This window comes from Nicotiana sylvestris, chromosome 12, assembly GCF_000393655.2.
Source record: "Nicotiana sylvestris chromosome 12, ASM39365v2, whole genome shotgun sequence".
NCBI classification, from domain to species: Eukaryota; Viridiplantae; Streptophyta; class Magnoliopsida; order Solanales; family Solanaceae; genus Nicotiana; species Nicotiana sylvestris.
Window position 1 is genome coordinate 125,557,766 of NC_091068.1, and position 25,764 is coordinate 125,583,529.

Below are 25,764 nucleotides of genomic sequence, written 5' to 3' on the forward strand. Positions count from 1 at the left end.
ACCTACTTTAAACAACATTTTCACCAAAAAGCAAGACTCTAATGGCCGTCCTATACAGAATGTATATCTGCAAATGTACTTTCCATTACTCAAATCTCTAAAACCATCCTATACTAGTTTGTCTTATATGGTGCAATGAAATGGGAGCATTGGAGTAATGATAAAGTAGTCTCTATGTGACCCATAGGTCACAGGTTCGAGCCGTGGAAGCAGCCACTAATGCTTGGGTTAACGTAGAGTGTCTACATTACACTCTTGGGTTGCGACCCTTCCTTGGATCCAGCGTGCATGTGATGCTTTGTGCACGGGGTGCAAAGTTCCTCTCTTGCACTCAAAAGTTGATTTAGATCAACAACGATGTATACCAACCCAAATTAAGTGGACTGATTAAATACTGCTGCAATTGATGGAACAACACTCATAAAAGTTACACACACATTACTCATCAGAAAAGAGAGCAATTTCTAACATTAAGAAAGCTTTCACTTGTGGGCATCACAATTCACAGTATATAATTCTAGAAGTCTTCCCTTAAAATTTCAAAATCAGACTACACTCATCTGCCTTAGAAGTTGCAAAGGTCCTCCCTTTCACTATCAAATTATTTCAGTTAAACACAAAAGACCAAATTTAAACAAAAATAGAAAAGAAACAAGACCAAAAGATTGACAAAGTCTTCTTGAATCTCAATTTACGCAGCATTGTTAGGATTAACAAGATAAAGTCATGCAAGACATTATGCCAATTAAAGATTCCAAATATATCTTTTTTCAAAAAGGAAACAAAAACAACTAACCAAACCTATGTTGCTCGGACTCTCCAAAAATGTCACCAGGTGCGTGCCGGATCCTCCAATGGGATTCCCAAAATTATTACTAGAAAGTCGACCGCGTAAAGTAGTGTATTTTTGGAGGATCCGACACAGGTGCGGCAACATTTGGAAGAGTCCTCGCAACATAGATCCAAACTACAACAACATATCTAGTGTAATCGCACGAATGGGGTTTGGGGAGGGTAGTTAGTAGGCAACCTTACCCCTACCTTGTGCGGGTAGAGAGGCTGTTTCCAATAGACCCTCGGCTCAGAGCAAGCACGCATAATCACAACAATATAGAGAAAGAAATGCATCAGTGAAAAAACAACTATCCAAACTAAGCTTCATAATCTCAGAAGACATTCGTATTATTCATCACAAGACTAGTAATCAAAACTTAAAAAAGCAAGATTAAGCCTCATGATTATCATCAACATTCCCTCAAAAGAAACAAACAAGAACACAAAAAAAAGGGAAATTAAAACCTCTAAAGGGTCTTGAGAATATCTTCAGCACTGCTAACATTAAAAGCACCACCTTCTTCCAAATTCAAAACCTTTACAACTCCATCATCCACAAGCATAGCATATCTTCTAGACCTCACACCTAATCCAATTGGCTTATCACTTAAATCAAGTTCACATCCAATAGCTTTTGTAAACTCCAAATTCCCATCACTCAAAAGCAACACTTCATCATTAATCTTCAAATTCTCCTTCCAAGATTTCATCACAAATGCATCATTGACTGAAATGCAAGCAATTGTGTCAACCCCTTTGGACTTAAGCTCCTTGGACTTTTCGACAAAACCAGGAAGGTGTTTTTGTGAACATGTTGGTGTAAATGCACCTGGGACAGCGAAAAGGACAACTTTTTTGCCTTTTGTGAGGTCTGAGATTGAAAGGGTCTTGAGTTCATCGGATGAGTCGAAGTAGGAAAGTGTGGAATTGGGGAGTTTGTCACCCACAGAGATTGTGGCGGAGATTCTTGAAGTGGTGGTGCATTTGAGGGGTTGTACGTTGCGTTGTGAGAGTTGTACCTTGAGTGGAACAAGCGAGAAAGAAGAAGAAAGGGTGGGTTTTGGGGAAAGGGGAAAAAGGGGTTTTGGGGTGGCGGAGGATTTGTGGAGCTTTGGGAGAGTGAAAATGGCGGCTGTAGTGGCAGCCATTGTTGTGTTAGCTATGCTAGAAGAAATGAAGAATTGAACTAGGAGAAGATATGTGCCAAGGGGAGGTCGTTGGTCCTTAGGCTTTTTTGACTCTTTTTAGGGATATTGGACGGAACAAACTATGAAGGGTCAATTTTGGTAAAGGTGGCAAAGATTTTTAGGGAAGTTGACATTTCATTTTTGGTCCCATCTATTAGTTTATTACAAGAACAACCCACTTAGTTTTATAAGGTACACTTATGTCCACCTCATTTTGTAACAACAAACCCTTTTGAAAAAAAAAACAAAGTTAGATGGACTTATGGACAAAGGAAAAGCTAAGATTTCAAGTTTATGAATTTTTAATTTTAAAAAAAGTATTTTTATTGGATTTTAGATAACATAATTATATGGTTTGAGCTAGAGCTAACTGAGTAGGCAAAATAGTTGCTCCGCCCCTATTTACAAAGAAAATTAGGAATAACTTGCTTGGTCAAATTTCTAAAAAATACTTCTTTTAGAAGCACTTTTATTAAAATGCTTGTGGTGTGCAATTGTATGCCATAAATAAATGTTTGTTTGGCAATTAAATAAAAAGGCAGTCTCATTCTCTCATACTTGGTAACTTTTTAAATGATCGTTATGATTTATTATCTTTCACCAGCTTTCAAATTCAATCAGCTGAAAGAATATAAGGAAGATATAGAAAGAAAATAGCTCTGTAAAACTCATTCTGTATTGAAACCAAATACAACTGAGAATATAAAGGAAAAACAAGAAAATAAGCTGCAAAATTCAGCTACTACTTGGTGCCTAATAGCACAAGACATTGTCCTTTTCTTTCTTGCTGTCTTCTGTATACACATTATCATAATAAAACTTTCTTTCTTGTACTGTTTTGCCCTCAACAATTTCGACTATACACAAAGAGAACAAAACAGATTCGAGCCATATATCAGCTCGAGTACTTTATGCTTGAACCATAAAGGATGAACAAAACTCTCTCTTTTACGAGTGAAAAATACACCAAAAAATAAAAAATGGAGGAGAAACTGAAAAAGGGATGCTCAAAATGCTGCTCCAGTCTTGCTTCCCAGGTGTAAATCATACCGTTAATCAGTAAACAAGAAGTGGCTAAGAGTTGGGAACAAAAGTGCCAACATGACCAAATCCGATGATGAAGAAGGCAAATGCTTGAATGAAGAGGTACAGGAAATAGTGATTCTTCCCAAAGGCAATGTCATAACATCCACAAAAGAAGAGGTACGCGCCAGTGGCAAGCTCTAACAGATGAAGTCTGTTGGTAAAAGAACAAGAGAAAACTACACTTAGTATTGCCAATTTTTCAAGAAAATTTAGTCTAAACTAGTACTTAAGAAAGAATTAGTTTGTGGAAAAAGTAAACTGTTCATGAGTAGATTACTTACCGATCACCAAACCTAAATCGGGGTTTCTTAAACGCTTTAATGGCTGATTTAATCTTGAAAGCATCCCCTAGTTTCTCAGTGACGATCCATTCATTCACTCGTCCTGCTTCTAACAAGCCAATGAACGTAGCCTTAGTCCGATGTAGTGACATGACATTCTCGAAAAGGATCCAAAATATTATCAGATGGAATGACCTGTTGTCAAATAGGCACAAGCAAAAAGTAAGTATAGCATTTTCCTGATTTTTCATTTCTGTTTATGTTGCTCCTAGCTGTTTGAAATAAAATCTTAACATGAAATGAGAAAAGTAGTTAATTGAGAAATGCAATGCTAGAAAAAGAAACTTGACCTTGGAGTTCCAACAGCATTGAGTAGTGTAATAATGGAAGGAATGTAAACAGCTCCCCATTTTGGAACCTCAACTTCGGGGACTAATACAGTTGCAGGCAACACAATACAGTAGAATACAAAGGTGACAATGTGGGCAACGACCTTCCTTACAAAGAAGAAGCTGTAAATCACATGGATCTTCTTCCATAAAGACACTTTCTACATGCAAAGAAATGAAGATGACATAAGAACTCACTCAACGAGACCTTAGCTTAAGCAGTTATCTAATTCACTTGACAAGAATGACTTGAGGAATTTACCCTATTTCTTATGATCTCAGTAAACATTTTCCTGAAAAGATTGGCAGGGCCACAGGACCAACGATGTTGTTGATAGCGATAGGCCTTGAACGTACTTGGTAATTCATTTTTAACCTATACAAATGAAACAAGAGCAACGTACAAATTAACTAGTTGAACACCCCATTAATTACAGGTTTATCACTTTCATGTCATTTTCTTTGTTTGTAAATAGGATATATCGCTCTATTTCAGATAAGTTAAAGGGAGAATAAGTATTACCTTGAGAGAAGAAAGGTACAAAAATTTCCAGCCCTTGAGACTGGCGCGGACAGCCAGGTCCATATCCTCAACTGTTGTCCTATCCTTCCAACCTCCAGCCTCGTCTATTGCGGCAATTCTCCATACACCAGCCGTCCCTGTAATTTTTTAAAACCACATACAATGCAAGCTTTAACTCTATTCGAACACAACAACTACTACACCTCAATCTCAGGGTCGGCAATATATATGAAATCCTTACTATCCATGTCGCTCCATTTAAATTCGTTCCAATCCAATATTATTAGTATAACTTTGTTTCTCTATCGTTGGATTCTTTTCAATGCAATTACTGGAAAAAATCTCAAACAAGCAAAATCAACATTCATTTGGACCACTTGTATCACTATTATTCTCCTCTCTTAAGTTCCCTCCTCTTTTACTCCAATAATGTAGGGATACGTTCATTCAGTGCTTGGCCCCTTAGAGATATCAAAAGAGTCAATCTCAAAACATTAATTACTGTATAAAATTAGCTGAAAATAGAAATTATGATTAATGGGAGAGATTTTTTAGCAAATTGTTAATACCATTAAAGCCGAAAAAAGCATAGGTGGAAGAGCCCACTTCTTGCTCCACAGTGAAATGGTAATCCAGGGACATTTCTTGCATTCTTGTCATCAAACATTCATCAGCATTCACTGCAATATCACATACCAGAAATTCATCAGCGTTCACACTACGACTCGGTATTATCCAAAGGCGGATGTAGCGTATAAATTAACAGGTTTAGCTTAATCCAGTATTTTCGATATAACATATTAAATATGTAAAAAGCCACGAAAATGTCAACAAATAATAGATTCTTAACTGTAATAATGTTAAGAATACAATATATTTAGTGCTAAAGTTGGAGTAACGATAAAGTTATTCCCGGGTGACCTACGGAGTATGGGTTCGAGCCGTGGAAGCAATCATTAATGTTTGTATTAGGGTAGGTTGTTTACATCACACACCAGGGGGTGCGGTCGTTCCTCGGATTCTATGTGAATGCGAAATACTTTATGCACTGAGCTGCCCTTTAGTATATTTAGTGTCTAATAATATTAAAGGTTGAAATGATCAAATTTAAAACGTTCACTTATTAATGTCGGTAAGCAGGAGGGGGCTAAGGTCCACAACTATTATAGCACATGCAGTTGCTGGCTATATATTAGTACTATACATTTGTCTTCATCAAGAAGACTCCATAACAGCCTTACAATTCAAGAATGTAAAAGATTTTCTGATCCAATTCTATCATTTCCTAATTGGATTACTTTTACGTAAATTGCAGCTTGTGCAGTACGAAAAAGCTTCCATTCCAGCCCAAAAGGACAGGTGTATTGATATCCAACAAACTATTAAAGTGCCCATCACGAGGCCAGAAATACTTTAAGATCACCTTTTTATCACTATTTTCAGATGTATGGGAATGGTCACACTCAAAGGGTGTATGTAGACCATCTATAATGCAAATATTATTAGCTGCTTCTAGAGGTGGACTAATATTGAGGGTCGCTGGACCCTATAAATTTCGGCATAAATCTTGTATATATAGTAAAGAAAATAATACTGTATAGCCGCTGTAAAAATAACAGTCAAAAAATATTTAAAATTTAAATATTTTTTGTATATATATACATTTTGTATGTTATATGCAAAAATTATATAAATTTTATACACTTTTTCAACTACCATATATATGTAAATAGTTTCTAGCTCGAGCTAAAAGTGATAACAACCCTATATAGTATGTACACCTTGATGATGAATATATAAATAACTTGGCACCCCGAAGCACTAGTTGAGCAGTTTGCTCCAGTTTCTATACCCAGCCTGTTAATCATGAAAAAAATAGTGGTGCCCCTGTTTAAAATTCTGGATCTGACTATTTTTATTGCTTAAACCCGTGATTTATAGAATGCACAATACTAATAAAACCGAATTAGAATAGTAAAGTAACATATTTTACACTATGAATAAGTATCCAAATTTTAGATTTTACATGGGTGTTCGGTATAATTTTCTTTTTAGGTCCCACTTACGTGAGCTACCAAAGATAACAGGACTATTACGTGGCCCAACCAAATCGACCTACCAAGATTGTTACCTAAATAAATCTAGTCGTTATTATTATATACTCTATACAACAAGAAGCAAAATAGCTGTCAAAGCCACCGACAGCTAGAGGGTCTTTTTTTGGGTAGAAAGATTATACCATAACACGTGAGTTTTTGAAGAAATAATTAGTAACAAAAGCTTTACAGCCACTTTGGTATCATTTGATTTAAACATAGATTATGCTGAAATTAGTAATAGGGAAATTGTAATGCAAAAATTAATAATGTATGAGTTATAATATATTGACTATCTTTTGTTAGATGTCTAGTTTGATATATTACAAATTAATATGCACTGTATAATTTACAAGATGTGTTTAATTTTTGAACAAATAAAAGTTTTTACGGTTATGAGTGTTCAAAATAATAATTATGCCTTAATCTTAATCAAGTTGGGATCGGCTATATGAATCCCCACTAATCATATTTAGTTTTAGGATCATGCTTTTAGCTATTTTATTATTTTTGATTCATATATTATTGATAACCACATTTTTATTTTCACATTTTATTTTGCATAAAATAATACTAAATTCGTGCACAACTAACTTATGTAAGTAGTAGTAGCATTTATGATGAAAATAAAAGTAGCAACTAAATATTGTATTAATGATGTTGTCCACTGGTCTATCGGAAATAGCCTCTGTATCTTTATAAGGTAAGGGTAAGGTCTGCGTACATATTACCCTCCTCAGACCCCATTTATGGGAAGACACTGGTTCGTTATTGTTGCTCATTACACCAACCAAACAACCCCTAGTGTAATGAATCTCGTTACTTTAAGTGTGCTTTTTGATTAGTAGAATAATAAAACAGTGGAAATAAATTAGCAACGAGAAATTACCATATTTCCAACGAGCTTGAACAAGGCCAAGTTCAGGATTGTGAACTAGAAATGGAATAGTACGCCAAAGGAAATCAGGCTCAGGTTGAAAATCAGCATCAAATATAGCAACATAATCACACTGCTTCACATATTGATGTTTCAATCCTTCCTTCAAAGCCCCTGCTTTGTAACCATTTCTGTTGTCTCTAATTTCATACTTTATATTTATCCCTTTGCTTGCCCATCTCTGGCACTCCATTGACACCAAATTCTGCTCCAATTCCAACACAATTTAAAGAATCACATATGGTCTTCTACACTATCAGTGTAATTTAACTTATTGTAACCAATTAAAGGGCAACTGAGTGCATAAAGTGTCCAGTATTCACGCAGGATCCAGGGAAGGGTCGCACCCCAAGAGGTGTGATATGTGCAGTCTACCCTGATGTAAGCATTAGTGGCTGATTCCATGGCTCGAACTGGCGACCTATAGGTTATACGGAGATAACTTTATCGTTGCTCTAAGGCCCCACTTCAACTTATTTTCCAGGTTACTAATTCCATTCGTTATAGACAATTATTTATGAAGGAGAGTCTTGATATAACTGGTAAAGTTGTTGCCAGGTGACCAGGAGGCCACGGGTTCGAGCCGTGGAAACAGCCTCTTGCAGAAATGCAGGGTAAGACTACGTACAATAGACCCTTGTGATCCGAACCTTCCCCGAACACCGTGCATAATGGAAGTTTAATGTACCGGTATGCCTTTTAGAGATAATTACTTATAATAATTATCTTTTTTTTACGTGATAAGATAGTGTGAACATTTCTTTCTATTGTCAGTTTATAGAAGTTAAAGTCTGATGAAGTTATTCATACCCTGATAATGGGATCAGTTGAATCATCAAGAACTTGGACTATAATACGATCAGAAGGCCATGAAAGGCCACATGCAGCTCCAATTGAAAGCTGATAAACCTGTGACAAAAAACCATAATCAAGGTTTGTCAATGTTAAACAAATGATTAAGAAAAAATTGACATAAATGAAGTAATAGTACTAAGAAAAAAATGAAGAGGAAAAATAACAAAAAAATTACATACCTCTTTTTCATTATACATTGGGATTTGAACAAGAACCATAGGATACGATGAATTTCCAAGCTCAACATCATCTTTTAAAGATTCCCATTTGTAACGTTTTTCTGGTTTTTTACCAAAAAACTTCACAAGAATAATAACAATTCCCATATAAACTCTCTCAATAAACAACATTATTGACATTAAAAGGCACAAAAATACTGCAATTCTGAGTAAAGGAACAATCAATGGAGCTTTGATCTGTTCCCAAATTATAGTTAGTTGTACTGTTAAATCATCAGGAAGCAAAGTTGTAGATGAAAAACGATCCATTTTAGAAAACAGAGTAAAACAATGGAATTGAATTTCTGATAAGAAAGTGAGCTTTTTTAACTAAGGCAAAAAAAGTGAAAGAATATTTTCTTTTTCTGAGATTTTTTGCTTCTATTTGAAGCAAGACAATGGTGGAATGTCAGAAAAAAATAGCTCAAACTGAACTTATATTGTAATGAAAATAAATCAAAATGAGGAGATAAGTTGTTTCTTTTTTATTACTTTTTTGGTGTTAAGAAAGAAATGGGACAAAAAATGATGATTTCTGCTTCTGCAAACAATGGGAAAGCAGAAGCAGATGAATGAATTAATGGCTTGAAATGAAGAAATGGTGACAGAAGAAAAAAGAGAGAAGAAAAGAAGAGGAGAGAGTATGGAGAGAGAAAGAGTAAGGGTCTCTTTTTATAGAAGTTCTTATAATTTGGCTTATGATTTGGGGCTGGTGGAGTAAAAAGAAATAAATAAAATTGATTGAAAAATGTTTTAAAAAATACAGTATGTGGTTTAAGCAATTGTACAAATAATTAATATTTTGTTATAAATTATATGGAGTAACCATTCGTAATTAATTGATTAATTTGACAGTGTAAGAATTCCTTAATAGGCCAGAAATATAGCATATATAGGTAGAGTCGGACCTATGCTAGGAGAACTCCTGTTAACTTCGTCGCAGTGTCTAAATATATAAGTGTATATACGTTAAAAGCGGTCATATATTTTGCTTGGAACCCTTAAAATCAAAAGTCCGATGGACACTGGTTGAATAGTTCACTCATGTGTCCCGACCACTTTCAAATCCTAGCCTCGTCTCTATCTCTATATGGATATGGAAATTTTGAAACAGATAATACTAACTATAACCACCAAAGAGTGTGGTAGCTAGCAGGGGCGGATTTAGGGGCGCAAGGGTTTTCACCCGAACCTCCTTCGCTGAAAAATTATACTGTGTATATAAGGCAAAATCTGGTTTTAACCTCTATATATTATGTTTTGAATCCCCTTCACACAGCCCAAAAGCATAGCTTAGTGGTCAAGGGGGTTCAAAACTATTATAAGGTCATTGGTTCAATTCTCACTAGCTACAATCTCGTTAAATTTTTTAGCTTATTCCTTTTTTAAAATAGAGTACGGAAGTTCTAAAAATGGAGAACCTCTTGATGTGGAGCGTTTTACTCCTTATAGGCCTAGCATAAAATATATATAAAATTGGTCAATCGGCAGAAACTAATTGCATTCGCTAGTCAAAAAATATATATATAATATGTATATTTTTGAATATAATACACATATACACAATATATATATATATATATATATATATATATATATATATATATATATATATATATATGTCGGCTATATCTGTGAGAACGGCTAAAAATACACTATTTCTCCAAAAAAAATATGGATGCCAAAAAAGGAGAAAACTAATTACTCCATAATCTACTCATTGAGACTGTAACTAAGCTAAGATGTAGGCAATCAATTGTAAACACAATAGTAATCAACGGTTACATTCCTTAAATTAGGTTGGAAGGCAAATTAAGTGGAGTAATTCAAATAATGATATATTGACTAATTTGCCTAGCCTTACTCCGTAAAAAAAATAAAGAAACTGTGACAGCTCAACTATATACTTGTATATTTTATAATAGTAATCTGAACGATTATCATTTCATAGTATATCTAAGTATTATAGATTAAATATCAAGAAGAGAAAACGAAACTACAACTTTACACGTGTGTCTTTGTTAATAACTTAAAAAGGAAAAATAAAGCATGAATACTAAAGAAATTTTCTTGTGAAAAATTTAGAGCTTCAATGACAAGTGAATTTTGCACGTTTAATTTATTTATGTGCAAAATCTATCGAGGCGGGCAAATAATAAAATTTATAATACTCTCCAAAGTAATTTATACCATTTTCATTTTTATTTGGGAAAAGTAATCCTATCTCTGATTGCAGTTGTCAAATTAAACTGAATCCTATGATTATGATATTGCTTGGTCACAAATACGGTTTGTATATGATGTTACGCTAGAAACCCGTGTTTTAACCGTAGTATCTATATTATATTAAAAAGATAGTAGTATGCATTGTGGTTAAGCCAAGTGGCAAACTAAAATAAAGTCACTTGACAATTTTAGGACAACATTAATAACTAAAAATTATATATAGAAACATAATCAATGAAAGTAGTTTAATGAATCTTATACATAATCTAAATAGATCTTTGACAAATCTAATCTATATATTTATAATTAAATTTATATGTATATTTGTATCTATATCTATATCTATATCTATATTTATATTTATATTTTGATCTACTCATAGATTTTTTTCTATATTAGCTAGAAATATGGAGGTGAAAAATTAATTAAAAATTATAATAGAAAAAGATAGAAATATATAAAGGCATAAATTGAGATAACCTATAACTAATGGATAAAATCAAAAACTAAAAATATTGAATAATAGAAATAAATTAGAGATAATATGAGATATTTATAAATCATAAGTTTAAAAAATAAAATAAATTAAATATACAATGCTTAAAATCTTATTAAAATTTAAATAATTTAAAATTTTCGAGCAATATTTTTAAAACAAAATAAATATTTATTTTATGATTAGAAATTATATATTTATCTATATTATATTAAAGAATAGTAGATTATAATGATATTAAAAAAATTATAAGTTAATGAAAAGCCACATAAAACGTAATAAGACTATATATTAGATTAAAAATTAGCAAAATTATTAAAAAATTATTATTAGAAATGAAAGGGAAGGGCTATTTGAATTTGAAATTAGAAATTTGTTAAAACTACGATTAGAATGTCCAAACTATGGATAATATCACGAAATTGAAGTCTTATTTATGAAAAAATATTAAAATAGAAAATAAATTTCTAATATAGGTAATTTTACTAATAAAAATTAAAGATTAAATTTGTATTAAATCTAAAAAAGAAAGAAAATTTACGTAAGAAATAAAATGATAATGAAAATATTACTACAACATTAACATATAATGTGTTCAAACAACAAAGAAAATATTTTTCTATGATTAATATCTGAATTGAGTGCAGTTAGTTTAAGTTTGAATATATAGTATAATATTTTAAAAATGCGGTCCAATTTAGAAAATAGAATGATAAGAATTATTTGAATTTGAGATGAGATTTTTTTTATTTCATAAGTTTTTATTTTTTAAAATATTATGTAAAGAAATAAAATGACAATAAACATATTACTACATATATATAATATGTTCAAACAATTAAGAAATTATTTTTCTATGATTAAAATAAAATTTTAATAATATAAATAACTTTCTAATATAGGTAATTTTACTAATGAAAATTAAAAATTAAATTTGTATCTTAAAGTTAAAAAAAATAACTGCATCTAATACAAAAATAGTTATAAGAGAACTCAATATATTTGTAACATAATCATCAAATATATGTATTAATATTTTAGACTAATTCAATTTTACAATTTAAAATAAAATATGATATTATTCTGGTTAAAGGTAAAAAATTAATATAAAAATAATTAAAATTTATAGTAGGGAAGAGAATGTAGTAAAACAATAGAGATAGTGTGAGGATACTTATACATTAAATTAATTTAAAAAGAAATAAATTAAAAAATTTAATTATATTTAAAAATATTACAATAAGTTTAAATGATTAAAAAAATTGAATGCATAAAAATATACCAAATTTCAAGAATAAAATATTTATAGTTATTAAAGACTATTAAAAGAATAATAAGAAAGATATTAATTAAGATAATAAAAAATTATATGATAGTAAAATAATTTTAAATAATAAATAATACAATAACTATAAGAAAAAATAAAAAAAAGAATTTGCATAAAAATAATGTGATGAATAAGACATATTTAACTTTTAGATAAAAACCAAGTGATAGTAAGAAGTTTGTTAAAATAATATGATCTAATGTGCTCAAACAAGACAGATCGCAACATGATATGTTTAGTATTTTTTGATACTGACAGCAAAACGAAGTGCAAGTACTAAAATCAAGTAGTTAGGTTGCTACAAATAAAAAATAAAATAGGTTGTGCACTACGAGATTTGAACAATAATTTCATATCCTACTTCATAATTAATATCTAATGTTATATAATTTTTATCTGAGAGGTTTATATTTTAAGGTTATTTGCACATGATTCAAATAACCAACATCACAGTTTAACATGATTTGTGTCCGCGCATCGCGCGGGTACTAATACTAGTTACATTTTAATGATTGTATTTTTACGTGTGTTTGAGCTTAAATGATAGTGAATTACACTTAATACGTATTTTATGCCTTGCAGGAAGCGATCCGGAGCTCAAAAGTTAATTTGGAGCTAAATTGATCAATTTGGAGCTTTGAAGTTTGAGTAAAAGCCAATACATTAAGCCGGAATCGTGTTCGGAGGTCGGGTACCAAGTCTGGATGTTAAAAGAGGACGAAACAAGTTCACTCTGAGAAAACAACACTGTCGCGCCGCAAGGCGCAGCGCATCAGTGTAAAATGCTGCCTGAAGCGAAAAGTTGAGGCTGCAGATAAAATGCACTAACGCGTTGTACGGTGCGGCGAGCTGTTCAATTTTTACAGAGCTAAGTCCTAGTTCGCGCAGGAAAGAGTTTTTTCGTCTGGGCTCGACCCTATTTGGTATAAATACATGTAAAAACGCAATTTTGAACTTTAAACATATCTTAGACCTAGGGAGGCTATTGCTGAAGCGAGAAAACGTTTGGAACAATTTTCGGATGAGATTGACATCAAATTCTTCATTCCTTCATCTTTGCTTTGTAATTTAGTTATGCAATTTATTTGGAAAATTATGAACACGATTATGAGTAGCTAAATATTTAGTCTAAGGTTTTGATGGAACCTATTGAAGGATGAACTTCTTGTTATGTTAATATAGTTTGTCTGGTTTAATTTCTATTTGTTCAACTACGTTCTTGTTGTAGGTAACTGATAGGATCCTCAATTAGCTGTGCCTATTTAGTATGCATAACTCGGGAAAAAGTGCATATTTAGGTAATTGTTGAACAACACCACTCCCAGAGTATATGAGGGATCAACAACCGAAGGTTTAAAGGTGGGATTAAGGATAACGAAGTCTTGGATGCAACCTAAAGTGAGTTGTAATAAACAAAGACAGCTATCGTAACTCGGGAGAGTGCGTCTAGTAAATTGTCGTGATTACTCGGGAGAGATTTACGGTAATAAGAATGCTCATGATTGATAGAAACGATTAGGCGAATATATGTGAAACCTAACCGGAAGGGATTCCATCAATAGGGGAAATTATAACCTTAAATCCTTCCCTTAATTGTTTATAACTTAAGCATAGTTAGTCTTTATTTGCTTAACTACAGTCAGTCTTAGTTACTAGAAATATCCTCAATTGTTATTCAAAACGTTTGGGATGTTGATTACGTAGAATTTAGTGAGTCTGACAAGCGTAATTGATATGTTAATTTCTTGTGGGTTCGATTCTGGGCGAAATACTCAAATTATATTTGCAACGTCCGCGTGTCCTTTTTATAAGGCATAGTTGGGCGTGATCAAATTTTGACACCGTTGCCGGCGACTTAACGGTGTTATCAGTTACAATTTAAAGTAATACAAAAATTCTTAGTGTAGTCAGTTTTCACTATACCCAATCTATACATTGAAATTTTAATGTTTGTTGGCTTGGTTGTACAGGTGCATGCCTAGAAACTCATCGAGAACTGGTGAAGTATTTGAAGCATTATCAGATCCCGAGAAGGTTTTTAAGGCCTTGAATCGGGCCAACCGAAAAAACAAACAACAACGAACAACTGAACATTTCGAACCAGACATGGGGGACAACGTAGTAGACCCAGCTGCACCATTAGCGCCAGTGGCATCTCTTGTGCCAGAAGCTGCGCTATATGACTGGGCACAACCCACAGCAGAGAACTTGGCCACAACGATTTTAGTCCTGCAGATACAGGCTGAATCGTTTCAAATCACAAACAACATGTTGCACTTGTTGCAAAACAAGGGACTATTTTTGGGGTCACAAATCGAAGATCCTCAACAACACTTGAAGAATTTTCTGTCAATCTGCAAAACTCAAAGGCAGCCCAATATAACTCAGGAAGCAATCAAGTTGTTATTGTTTCCATTCTCAGTGACAGGAGTTGCTCAAACCTGGCTAAACTTACTCCCCATTAATTCCATAACAACTTGGGAGGAGTTAGTCAAGTAATTTGTGAACAAGTTCCACCCACCCAACAAGACTGCTCAACAAATTGATGAAATCTTGAGTTTCAAACAGAGACCAATGGAGATACTGCAAAAAACATGGGAACGATTCAAATGGATGTTGGTTATATGTCCGCACCACGGTATTCCAGATCAGATGTTGGGGCAACGGTTTTACATGGGTTTGGCAAATGGTGTGAAGGGTAATGTGGATGTTTCAGCTGGTGGAGTATTTTTGAGCAAAACATGGAGAGAAAGCCAGAGTCTACTTGACAAGATGACACAAAATTCGGGGTGGACAACCATGAATCCACCTATCACTCCAGTAGTTCACTTATTGCCCTTAGATTCATCCAACACTCTTGCTGAAAACATGGCCACATTAATGACACAGATGAGTATACTCACTGTCGCACCTCCTTTTTACCGCGCCCGCGTGGGCGCGTGGGGGGTTTTCTCCAATTAAAGGACAGTCGAAACGGGATTTATTTAATTATTTAAGAGTCGCCACCTGGGAATTTTAAGGCGTCCCAAGTCACCAATTTTAATCCCTGAATCGAGGAGAATATGACTCTGTTTATTATTCTGCGAACCAGAAATCCTGAGTAAGGAATTCTGTTAATCCGGAAGAAGGTGTTAGGCATTTCCGAATTCCGTGGTTCTAGCACGGTCGCTTAACTGTTTTTATTATTGGCTTAATTATCTCGATTTTTATTAAATATATTTTTATTACGTAATTTTACTACCGCTTATAATTATTGTGATTAAGGACCCTTCTTTGAATCGAATTACGCGTACGTATATTCGTGTTATAAATTTAAAAAATGCGGAATTGTGTCACGCGTACGTGTACACGATAACTTTTGATAATATACTTATTAAACAATCATTTTTTTTTCGAAATTGTGTCGAATCAAGAAAATTTGTTTTTCTTAAATAGTGAACCGCACATCTCGGTTTTTTATGAAATTGATTTAACGCCTTTGGAAAAATCCTTTTCTTAAATATTCGCTCGAAATTGCGCGTACGCATAATCCGAATTTACTTTTAAAAAATATAATCAGGGTACGCGAACGTATCCCTAATTGCGCAAAATATTTGTAATGATATTAGGGATTTTCCACAAATTGTTTATTATATTCATATATTTTTTATGCGAAAATCATGAGAACTCCCACTTTAGAGGCCTATAAATTCTTTGAAAAGAATTCACAATCTATTAAAGGTTGCCCGTCGATTATAATTTTCGAGTATAAATTATATTCATCCCGCTATTCAAATTCGAAGAAAAGAATAAAATTATGATTCAAACAAATACAACATATATATGCCAAAGGATGAATTGTATATGAAACTTACAAACATGATTTATGAAAGGAAGAAGTATTTTTGAACAATTTTTCATTATTTAATTAGTGTAAATCCCATTTCTAATTGTCCTTGACATAAAGTGTTGCAATTTGTATATCTCATCTTATTCTCATATACTTGCTTTTAATCTAATAGGCCTAATTATTTATCTAAGATGGTAAATAGGCATCAAATTGATAAGAAAGGGAATTATAAATCGATTAATAATATTGCCTTACATGTGACATAGTTTGTGTGTCTAAAACATTCATAGCACTTTAACATCATAATGAGCCATAACAACTCCACTTACCATCCACTAATGGTTCTATAGATACCTGTTATAATGCCACATAAGAACGTACAACTTATATCATTCCTTCCACAACTAAATCAGATTATCAGAATAAACTAGCTATATGGTTTTGACATTTTCACGCTATTCTTTATTCAACTAACAACGTCACAAGGCCTAGTTAATGGCCAATCTTTATGTCATGTTTCCTACCTTGACAGTTCAAACATGACTAAACTAATGAGATGAAGGGCTAACATTATTACAAAGCTTTATACGAATTTCAAAGTAAGACAATTAACTCATAGCTATCAAATTGAATTCACTACTAATTAACTAACATGAAACAAAAAATGAAATTTAAACTGATGAACGTGGACAAATGGAAAACAGAATTACAATTCGAACTTCATTGATTAGTCATGTTGAATCTCTTTCCAACATAAAATTTAAAAGACATGTACCTGAAAATGAAGGTAGAAGGAGTAAATTTCAGCAGTAGCAGCAATAACAAAATCAGTAGAATGTACCGATAACACAGCAAGTCTGAACAAGACCCGTTAACCCAGATGAACAGTGACAGGATTTTTGGGAAAACTTTCAGATTTAATCCAAGTAATATCAAACAAATAGACCCGGACAGATCCAAAGAAAAGTATGTTTCTGATTTTCTTTTCTGTTTCTATATCTGTTTCTGTTTTTCTTTTTCCTCTTCCTCTTCAGATTCCAAGAAGAATCTGATTTTTCTGCTGGATTTTTCTCTTTTATCTCACTCTAGGTGTATTTTTCTTAAATTCTCTTTCAAAATCTGTTATGAAGTCTCTCTAAACTCTCTTTCTCTGAAAACTGATTTTTTCTTCTTTTCTTTTCTCTGTCTTTCTTTCCTTTCTTTCTGTTTTTTTTTTCCAGATTTTCTCTTTTTTCTCCTAAATCAGATTTCTTCAATCTGAAATCTCTGCCTTTCTCTGAAAACTCCTCTTTTCTGAAAACTGCCCTAAATCAGTCCCAATTCCCTCTCTGAAAAACTGATCCTTTCAGTCTGTCCAGCTCCCTGTATTTATACAGGGCTGGTCCTATACAGTTTAGTGCTGGATGGACCCTTTTCTCCTTTAAAAATCAGAAAGTTTTTCCATTAAAACTACTTTTGAATAATTTAAAACTAAGTGCTATTTATCCTGTTTTTCAGCAGCCCCATTATCCCTTGTTCCCCATTATTACTTAAATTATAGCCACTATCATATTATTGAAAGCACACTATCACATTACCCTACTGTTTCATTCTAAAATAAACCTGAAATCCTTCTGTAATTACAGCCCTTAAACTAAAATCAGAATGTTGCAAAACAGATTTTAAAGTCTGCTTTAACAGTTATAACCAGTCCTAGTATAAAAGACAGTACATCACATTTATGCACAAGAGTTGAATTAAGATAGATGATTCTCAATTGAATACTGAACCTGAATAATACCCACTAACATTACACAGAATATGCAGGATCATTTCGACTGAGATTCAAAACTGAACCAAAAAATAAACAAATACAGGAGCATTGTCAATATACTGACAATGCCCTGAAACTCAATGCTCAGAAATCAACACATATACAACATTCATTTGAATTTACTGGTTTATTAAACAAGAACTAACTGCTTAACAATAACTAATTAACTGGTTATAGCAAAATAATCTATTCAAAACAGGCTATCTCAGTCAACATTTCCAAAAGCAAGATTCATAATACAACTAATCGACGAACTTAATCGAGTCGATTACACACATTGTACATAATCACAATCAACAGAAACAATTCACATTTAGAATCAAGTTGACGGGTAGGGGACAGTATAACAAAATTTGACTAGAAAATTATGAAAAATTAAACAAACTAATGAAACGAACATAGAATACACATAGAATGCACATAAGAAACAGAAATTACCTCTGAACCTTTAAATTCAACTGAACTCAACTCGACTTGGATTTGGACTTTGTTTGAAATCAAACAGACCTTAGTCGAAGTATTTTCCACTGAAAATACTTCGACTAAGGTCGATTAAACCTCAATCTTTATTCAATCTGGACAGAATCCAAAAGTCTTGGTATTTTTAGGGTTCTTGAAAGTTCGATTTGGGATTTACTCATTTCTGGTTAGATTCGAGGGAAACCAAAGATGTTCTAGGCACGAGGGAGGTCAGGGGGGTAACTGGTGTGAGTTTGAAGTAGGTTGGGATAAGGTCAGGTTGTACTCGAATCTTCAAATGAAGATTCGAGTAGTTCCAGTATGATTCGAACCATGCAACTAACAGATCCTTGGTGAGGGAATTTAGGAGAAACTGTGGTGTTATTTTGGAGGTCATCGGAGAAGATAAGGTTTTCAGGCCAACCTTCGATTTAAGATTCGAAGAGTTGGGGCCTGATTCGAAGGAAACCAATGTTAGATCTGTGTAGAGGATGTTCAGGGGATTCTAGGGTGTTATTTTGGTGACCGGCGGCGTTGATGCCGCCGGGTTTCAGGCGGTGGGATCCTAGGGCGGCTAGGGTTAGGGGGGTCTGAGGAAGGTGATGATGAACAGTAGAGAGGGGGGGTTTAGTTAGGGGGCCGGGGTAGGGGTCTGGAACTTATATAGGGGAGGGGTGAATTGATCTTGTCCGTCCGATCAAGTAAGATTCACGGTCAGGATCATCTCACTTAATCAAACGACGTCATTTGGTTTATCGTTGGGGTCGGACTGAATCGGGTCAATCGGGTCAATGGGTCGGGTTACGGGTTACGGGTAAGGGGATGAGATCTTAACCGTTGGTTGGATTTGATCCAACGGTTCCTGAGAAGCCACGACCAAACGCTGTCGTTTTGGTTCGTCTGGTTTGGACCGGACCTGGGCTAAAGGGGGTAATTTGGTTTGGGCCTGGATTTAAATCCAGGTCCGATTATTTTTTATATTTTTTTTATTTCTTTTTCAACCATTTCATTTTTCTAATTTAAATTTCTAATTTTAATTATAAAACAATTTTAACTTCACAAAAATATATTAATTACTCTATAACAATTACTTAACACATAGACAAGACATCAATCACACAGTGGAATATTTAAAATAGAACTATTGCATATTTTTTGTGATTTTATTTAAATTATCTTTTAAATGCATAATTAAATCCTATATGCATGCAATATGTATTTTATTTTATTTTTTATTTTATTATGACAAAGTAAACACTTACGGACATAACACAAGTATTTAACACCACGCAAATTCAAAAATTACACAGTAAAAGAAATTTATTTTATTTTTTTGATTTATTTTGGAGTAGTTTTCGTAAGGCAAAAATCACGTGCTCACAGCTGCCCCTCTTTGTGCGGAAACTCGAAGAGTTTTCGTGCAAAGATAAAGTGAGCGGATACGAGCGATTTTTGCCCGTTCAAATACTCCGTGGGAAGCATTTTTTGAAAGATTTGACCGAACCTCTGCTTCAAAGGTTTCCTACATATCCTTGGCTATAAAGGAATCAGGTCAATGTAGTTCGGGAAGTTTTTGGTAGCTGGGACTACCGTGGGACTGCGATGTTACTGTGCTTTATGCTGTTTTTTACTGCTTGCTGACCTCCTTATTACACCTTACTTCAAAGGTAATACAAAAAGCTAAACTAGACTATGGTACAGGAATTATAAAAAAAATCTTATCTAGGTCATGCCCTTGCGTTTCTTGTTGTCTTGATATCTTGGTGACTCTTGGGCATTTGGCTTATTCCGTATTCCTTTTCATTGTGTCCCGTATTTTCTTTTGGGACTCTTGTTGTTTCTTGCTGGGGATTTTGTTGGACTCCTCTGCTTTATTGATTCTAAATGTGCTCCTTTATCATATGAGCGGGCTTTTGATTTTAAAACTTCAATTGCATTCCCTCGTTCTCCAGGTGGGTGCCTGACTGCTTCTTTTCTTTCTTCATCCTCATTCTCCAGGTGGACGCCTGACTTCTTTTTCTCATCCTCGTTCTCCAGGTGGACGCCTGACTTCTTTTTAACTTCTTCATCCTCGTTCTCCAGGTGGACGCCTGACTTCTTTTTAACTTCTTCATCCTCGTTCTCCAGGTGGACGCCTGACTTCTTCTTTTCTTCATCCTCATTCTCCAGGTGGACGCCTGACTTCTTCTTTTCTCATCCTCATTATCCAGGTGGACGCCTGACTTCTTTAATTCTCATCCTCATTATCCAGGTGGACGCCTGACTTCTTCTTTTCTTCATCCTCATTCTCCAGGTGGACGCCTGACTTCTTCTTTTCTCGTCCTCATTATCCAGGTGGACGCCTGACTTCTTTAATTCTCATCCTCATTCTCCAGGTGGACGCCTGACTTATTTTTTCCTTTGTCCTCATTCTCCAGGTGGACGCCTGACTTCTTTAATTCTCATCCTCATTCTCCAGGTGGACGCCTGACTTCTTCTTTTCTTCATCCTCATTCTCCAGGTGGACGCCTGACTTCTTCTCTCCTTCATCCTCATTCTCCAGGTGGACGCCTGATTTCTTCTTTCCTTCATCCTCATTCTCCAGGTGGACGCCTGACTTCTTTATTTCTCATCCTCATTCTCTAGGTGGACGCCTGACTTCTTTAATTCTCATCCTTATTCTCCAGGTGGACGCCTGACTTCTTCTTTTCTCATCCTCATTCTCCAGGTGGACGCCTGACTTCTTTAATTCTCATCCTCATTCTCCCGGTGGACGTCTGACTTCTTTAATTCTTCATCCTCATTCTCCAGGTGGACGCCTGACTTCTTCTTTTCTCATCCTCATTCTCCAGGTGGACGCCTGACTTCTTCTTTTCTTCATCCTCATTCTCCAGGTGGACGCCTGACTTCTTCTTTTCTCATCCTCATTCTCCAGGTGGACGCCTGACTTCTTCTTTTCTCATCCTCATTCTCCAGGTGGACGCCTGACTTCTTCTTTTTCTCATCCTCATTCTCCAGGTGGACGCCTGACTTCTTTAATTCTCATCCTCATTCTCCAGGTGGACGCCTGACTTCTTTAATTCTCATCCTCATTCTCCAGGTTGACGCCTGACTTCTTTAATTCTTCATCCTCATTCTCCAGGTGGACGCCTGACTTCTTTTTCTCATCCTCATTCTCCAGGTGGACGCCTGACTTCTTTAATTCTTCGTCCTCATTCTCCAGGTGGACGCCTGACTTCTTTAATTCTCATCCTCATTCTCCAGGTGGATGCCTGACTTCTTCAATTCTCATCCTCATTCTCCAGGTGGACGCCTGACTTCTTTAATTCTCATCCTCATTCTCCAGGTGGACGCCTGACTTCTTCTTCTCTTCGTCCTCATTCTCCAGGTGGACGCCTGACTTCTTTAATTCTCATCCTCATTCTCCAGGTGGACGCCTGACTTCTTCAATTCTCATCCAGGTATTTCCTGACACAAATATTGTATTTGCCCCTGTTTTAAATCAAAGAAAACTTCGTTAGTTTAAAGCAGGGTGGTTGACTGGGGTATTCTTGCCGATGGTGATGCTTCTCTTCGTTTCTCTTTATTGCCTTGGAATGGTTGAAAAGACTGTTTTGTCCTTGTAATTGATCCTTGACTATAGGATTCCCCTCTGTATGTTTTCCTTCAAACCCTTTTAACTGTAATCATATGTCCCTTCTGACTTTGCTGATCCACTTTTGATTTCACCTTTCTTACACCCATATCTTTTATCTCCCACCTTTCGTGGCTGTATTTTGTAACCTTGAATCTTGGTAGTATACCTTGACATTCCTTCTTATTTGTTTGGAATAAAACTTATCTCAAAGCTTTTAGAAAGTAAGATTATTAGTAACGAAATACGCTGATTTCGACAATCATAGAATGAAAAGAAAAATCCAAATTTTGGATGACTGTTGGAAAAGGAATAAAGGACTTATCTGATTGGAATTACTGGCACCAATGATCAGGGTATGCATTTCGGATTAATCAACCCAGTCTTTTAATCAATCTCCTTTCAATTGTCTCAAGGAGTTTTCATCGATAAACTTTCCTCATTTTTCACTTCTTCACTTCCTTTTCGCCTTATGGTGCCTACGAAGGTTTTCACCAATAAGACTCTCTCATTTTACTTTTCTCTCAACTTCCGTCGCCTTATGGTGCCCGTGTGGGTTTTCACCTATAAGACTCTCTCATTTTTACTTTCTTTTCTTGTTTGTACCAGAGTATTATGAACCATCTTCATTTGCTTGTCTCAGCATTTTTCTAAGATTGATCGAAAGGTCTTTTGGTATGGGGTTAGAAATGGAAAAGGTATTAAAAGCTAAACAGTTCTTGGTATGGGTTAAAAATTACAACTCTTGGAATCTTTCTCTTATTTGCAATACAGTTTCTCTGCCCCAGTTTTTGATTGGGGTTGCTTGACATAACTTTTTGTGCACATTATGTATATTGTGCACCCTATGACCGAGCCGTGAGGCGCCTACGTATCCTTCTTTGAGGAATCAGGTCAAACGTAGTTCACTAATGATAGTGATTTTTTTTTTTTTTGAAAAATATGTGATTTTATATATATATATATATATATATTTTATTGCTTCCAAGAGGGGGTAGGAAAGAAACAAGTATGGCTCAAAGGGGGGAAACAAAGGGTATAGTGTTTGGATAGCAGAATAAATGGCCTTTGTCATTCCAATCTTCGAAATAATGCTAAATACAAACATTCAAAAATTTTATGCATAATATCTCTTTACCGCGTCAGAATTGATCGCCATATCTATGCATTTGCCTTCAATATCTTTTAAACATAGTGCACCATTCGATAATACTCTGGTCACAATGAATGGTCCTTGCCAATTAGGGGCAAATTTGCCTTTTGCCTCGACCTGATGTGGAAGAATACGTTTCAGCACATGCTGACCTACTTCAAACTTCCGGGGACGCACCTTTTTGTTGTATGCTCTTTCTATTCTTCTTTGATATAATTGACCATGACATACTGCGGCCAATCGTTTTTCATCAATCAAGTTTAACTGTTCCAGACGGGTTTTGACCCATTCATCATCATCAATCTTTGCTTCGGCGATGATCCGAAGGGAAGGAATCTCAACTTCTGCGGGAATTACTGCTTCAGTGCCGTATACCAACAAATAAGGAGTTGCTCCTACTGAAGTGCGAACAGTAGTGCGGTATCCCAATAATGCAAATGGTAATTTTTCATGCCATTGTTTTGAACCTTCTATCATTTTCCGAAGTATCTTCTTTATGTTTTTGTTGGCTGCTTCTACTGCTCCATTCGCCTTGGGCCGATATGGGGTAGAGTTACGATGTGTAATCTTAAACTGTTGACATACTTCCTTCATTAAGTTGCTGTTAAGATTAGCACCGTTATCTGTGATGATCACCTTCGGGATTCCGAATCGACATATGATATTTGAGTGGACAAAATCGACCACAGCTTTCTTGGTCACTGATTTGAATGTCTTGGCCTCAACCCATTTGGTAAAATAATCAATAGCTACCAGAATGAACCTGTGCCCATTGGATGCTGCCGGCTCAATTGGTCCAATCACATCCATGCCCCAGGCAACGAAGGGCCATGGTGCCGACATTGTGTGCAACTCGGATGGTGGAGAATGAATCAAATCTCCGTGTATTTGGCATTGATGACACTTGCGCACAAAACTGATACAATCTCGCTCCATGGTAAGCCAATAGTAACCGGCTCGGAGGATTTTCTTTGCCAATACATATCCACTCATGTGGGGTCCGCAAACTCCTGAATGTACTTCAGACATGACAGCTGCAGCTTGTCTGGCATCTATGCATCTTAATAATCCAAGATCTGGTGTTCTTTTATACAAAACTCCTCCGCTTAAGAAGAATCCATTTGCCAATCGCCTAATGGTCCTCTTTTGATCTCCTGTGGCTTGTGCGGGATATATCCCCATCCTGATATACTCCTTGATGTCGTGGAACCATGGTTCACCATCAAATTCTTCTTCAACCATATTGCAATAAGCGTGCTGATCGTGGACTTGAATATGTATTGGATCTACATAAGCTTTGTCCGGATGGTGCAACATTGATGCCAGGGTAGCCAATGCATCGGCAACCTCATTATGGATTCTTGGAATATGTTGGAATTCCACTGATTGAAACCGCTGACAAAGATCATGTAGACATTGTCGGTATGGTATGAGCTTCAAGTCTCGGGTTTCCCATTCTCCTTGAATTTGATGTACCAAAAGATCCGAATCTCCCATGACTAAGATTTCTCGGATACCCATGTCTGCGGCTAGCCTTAACCCCAAAATACAAGCTTCGTATTCAGCCATATTATTGGTGCAATGAAATCGCAATTGAGCCGTAACAGGATAGTGATGCCCTGTTTCAGAAATGATTACAGCTCCTATTCCGACTCCTTTCATGTTAGCGGCTCCATCGAAGAAAAGTTTCCAGCCAGGCTTTTCAATTCGCTCCACCTCGTCGATATGCATTGTTTCTTCGTCAGGAAAATAAGTTTTCAACGGCTCATATTCCTCATCGACCGGGTTTTCGGCTAAATGATCGGCCAGTGCTTGAGCCTTCATTGTAGTTCGAGTCACATAGATGATGTCGAATTCTGTGAGCAATATCTGCCACTTTGCAAGTCTTCCCGTTGGCATAGGCTTTTGAAAAATGTATTTCAATGGATCCAACCGAGAAATGAGGTAAGTAGTGTATGATGACAAATAGTGTTTCAATTTTTGAGCTACCCATGTTAGGGCGCAACATGTCTTTTCCAAATGAGTATACTTAACCTCATAAGCTGTGAACTTCTTGCTAAGGTAGTAGATGGCCTGTTCTTTTCTGCCAGTGAGGTCATGTTGCCCCAATACACAACCAAATGAATTTTCCAAAACCGTCAAGTAAAGAATCAAAGGTCTTCCTGGCTCTGGTGGGACCAACACGGGTGGGTTTGACAAGTACCCTTTTATTTTATTGAACGCTTCTTGACACTCATCGGTCCATTTGACCGCAGCATCCTTTTTTAACAATTTGAAAATTGGCTCACAGGTTGTTGTGAGCTGAGCAATAAACCTGCTGATGTAATTTAACCTTCCCAACAAACTCATTACTTCAGTTTTGTTTCTTGGAGGTGGCAGTTCTTGGATGGCTTTGATCTTTGATGGGTCTAGCTCGATGCCTCGTCGACTGACTATGAATCC

The 25,764-nt window shown here is 35.3% G+C and overlaps 2 protein-coding genes across 2 annotated transcripts; both read right to left on the reverse strand.

Moving 5' to 3' along the window:
- Positions 1 to 1,131: 1,131 nt before the first annotated feature.
- On the reverse strand, positions 1,132 to 2,108 carry LOC104224168 (peroxiredoxin-2E-2, chloroplastic-like). Its single transcript, XM_009775753.2, has one exon. The coding sequence runs from the start codon at positions 1,980 to 1,982 to the stop codon at positions 1,302 to 1,304; it is 681 nt and encodes a 226-aa protein (XP_009774055.1). The 5' UTR covers positions 1,983 to 2,108; the 3' UTR covers positions 1,132 to 1,301.
- Positions 2,109 to 2,664: 556 nt separating this feature from the next.
- LOC104224169 (glucomannan 4-beta-mannosyltransferase 9-like) lies at positions 2,665 to 9,051 on the reverse strand. Its single transcript, XM_009775754.2, has 9 exons — positions 8,368 to 9,051; positions 8,144 to 8,242; positions 7,286 to 7,538; positions 4,870 to 4,980; positions 4,301 to 4,437; positions 4,040 to 4,153; positions 3,739 to 3,938; positions 3,389 to 3,583; positions 2,665 to 3,258 (listed from the first exon to the last, which is right to left on the reverse strand). The coding sequence occupies exons 1-9, from the start codon at positions 8,674 to 8,676 to the stop codon at positions 3,096 to 3,098; spliced, it is 1,581 nt and encodes a 526-aa protein (XP_009774056.1). The 5' UTR covers positions 8,677 to 9,051; the 3' UTR covers positions 2,665 to 3,095.
- Between the last annotated feature and the right edge of the window lie 16,713 nt (positions 9,052 to 25,764).

Bases quoted from the DNA above. Each gene is read 5' to 3' on its own strand.
- LOC104224168 (XM_009775753.2), bottom strand. From the start codon at position 1,982: ATGGCTGCCACTACAGCCGCCATTTTCACTCTCCCAAAGCTCCACAAA.
- LOC104224169 (XM_009775754.2), bottom strand. From the start codon at position 8,676: ATGGATCGTTTTTCATCTACAACTTTGCTTCCTGATGATTTAACAGTA. The intron at 4,438-4,869 runs GTATTAACAATT...AAAAAATTACAG, and splicing joins TGCTTTTTTCGGCTTTAATG to GGACGGCTGGTGTATGGAGA. The intron at 3,584-3,738 runs GTCAAGTTTCTT...ATTTGACAACAG, and splicing joins AATGCTGTTGGAACTCCAAG to GTCATTCCATCTGATAATAT.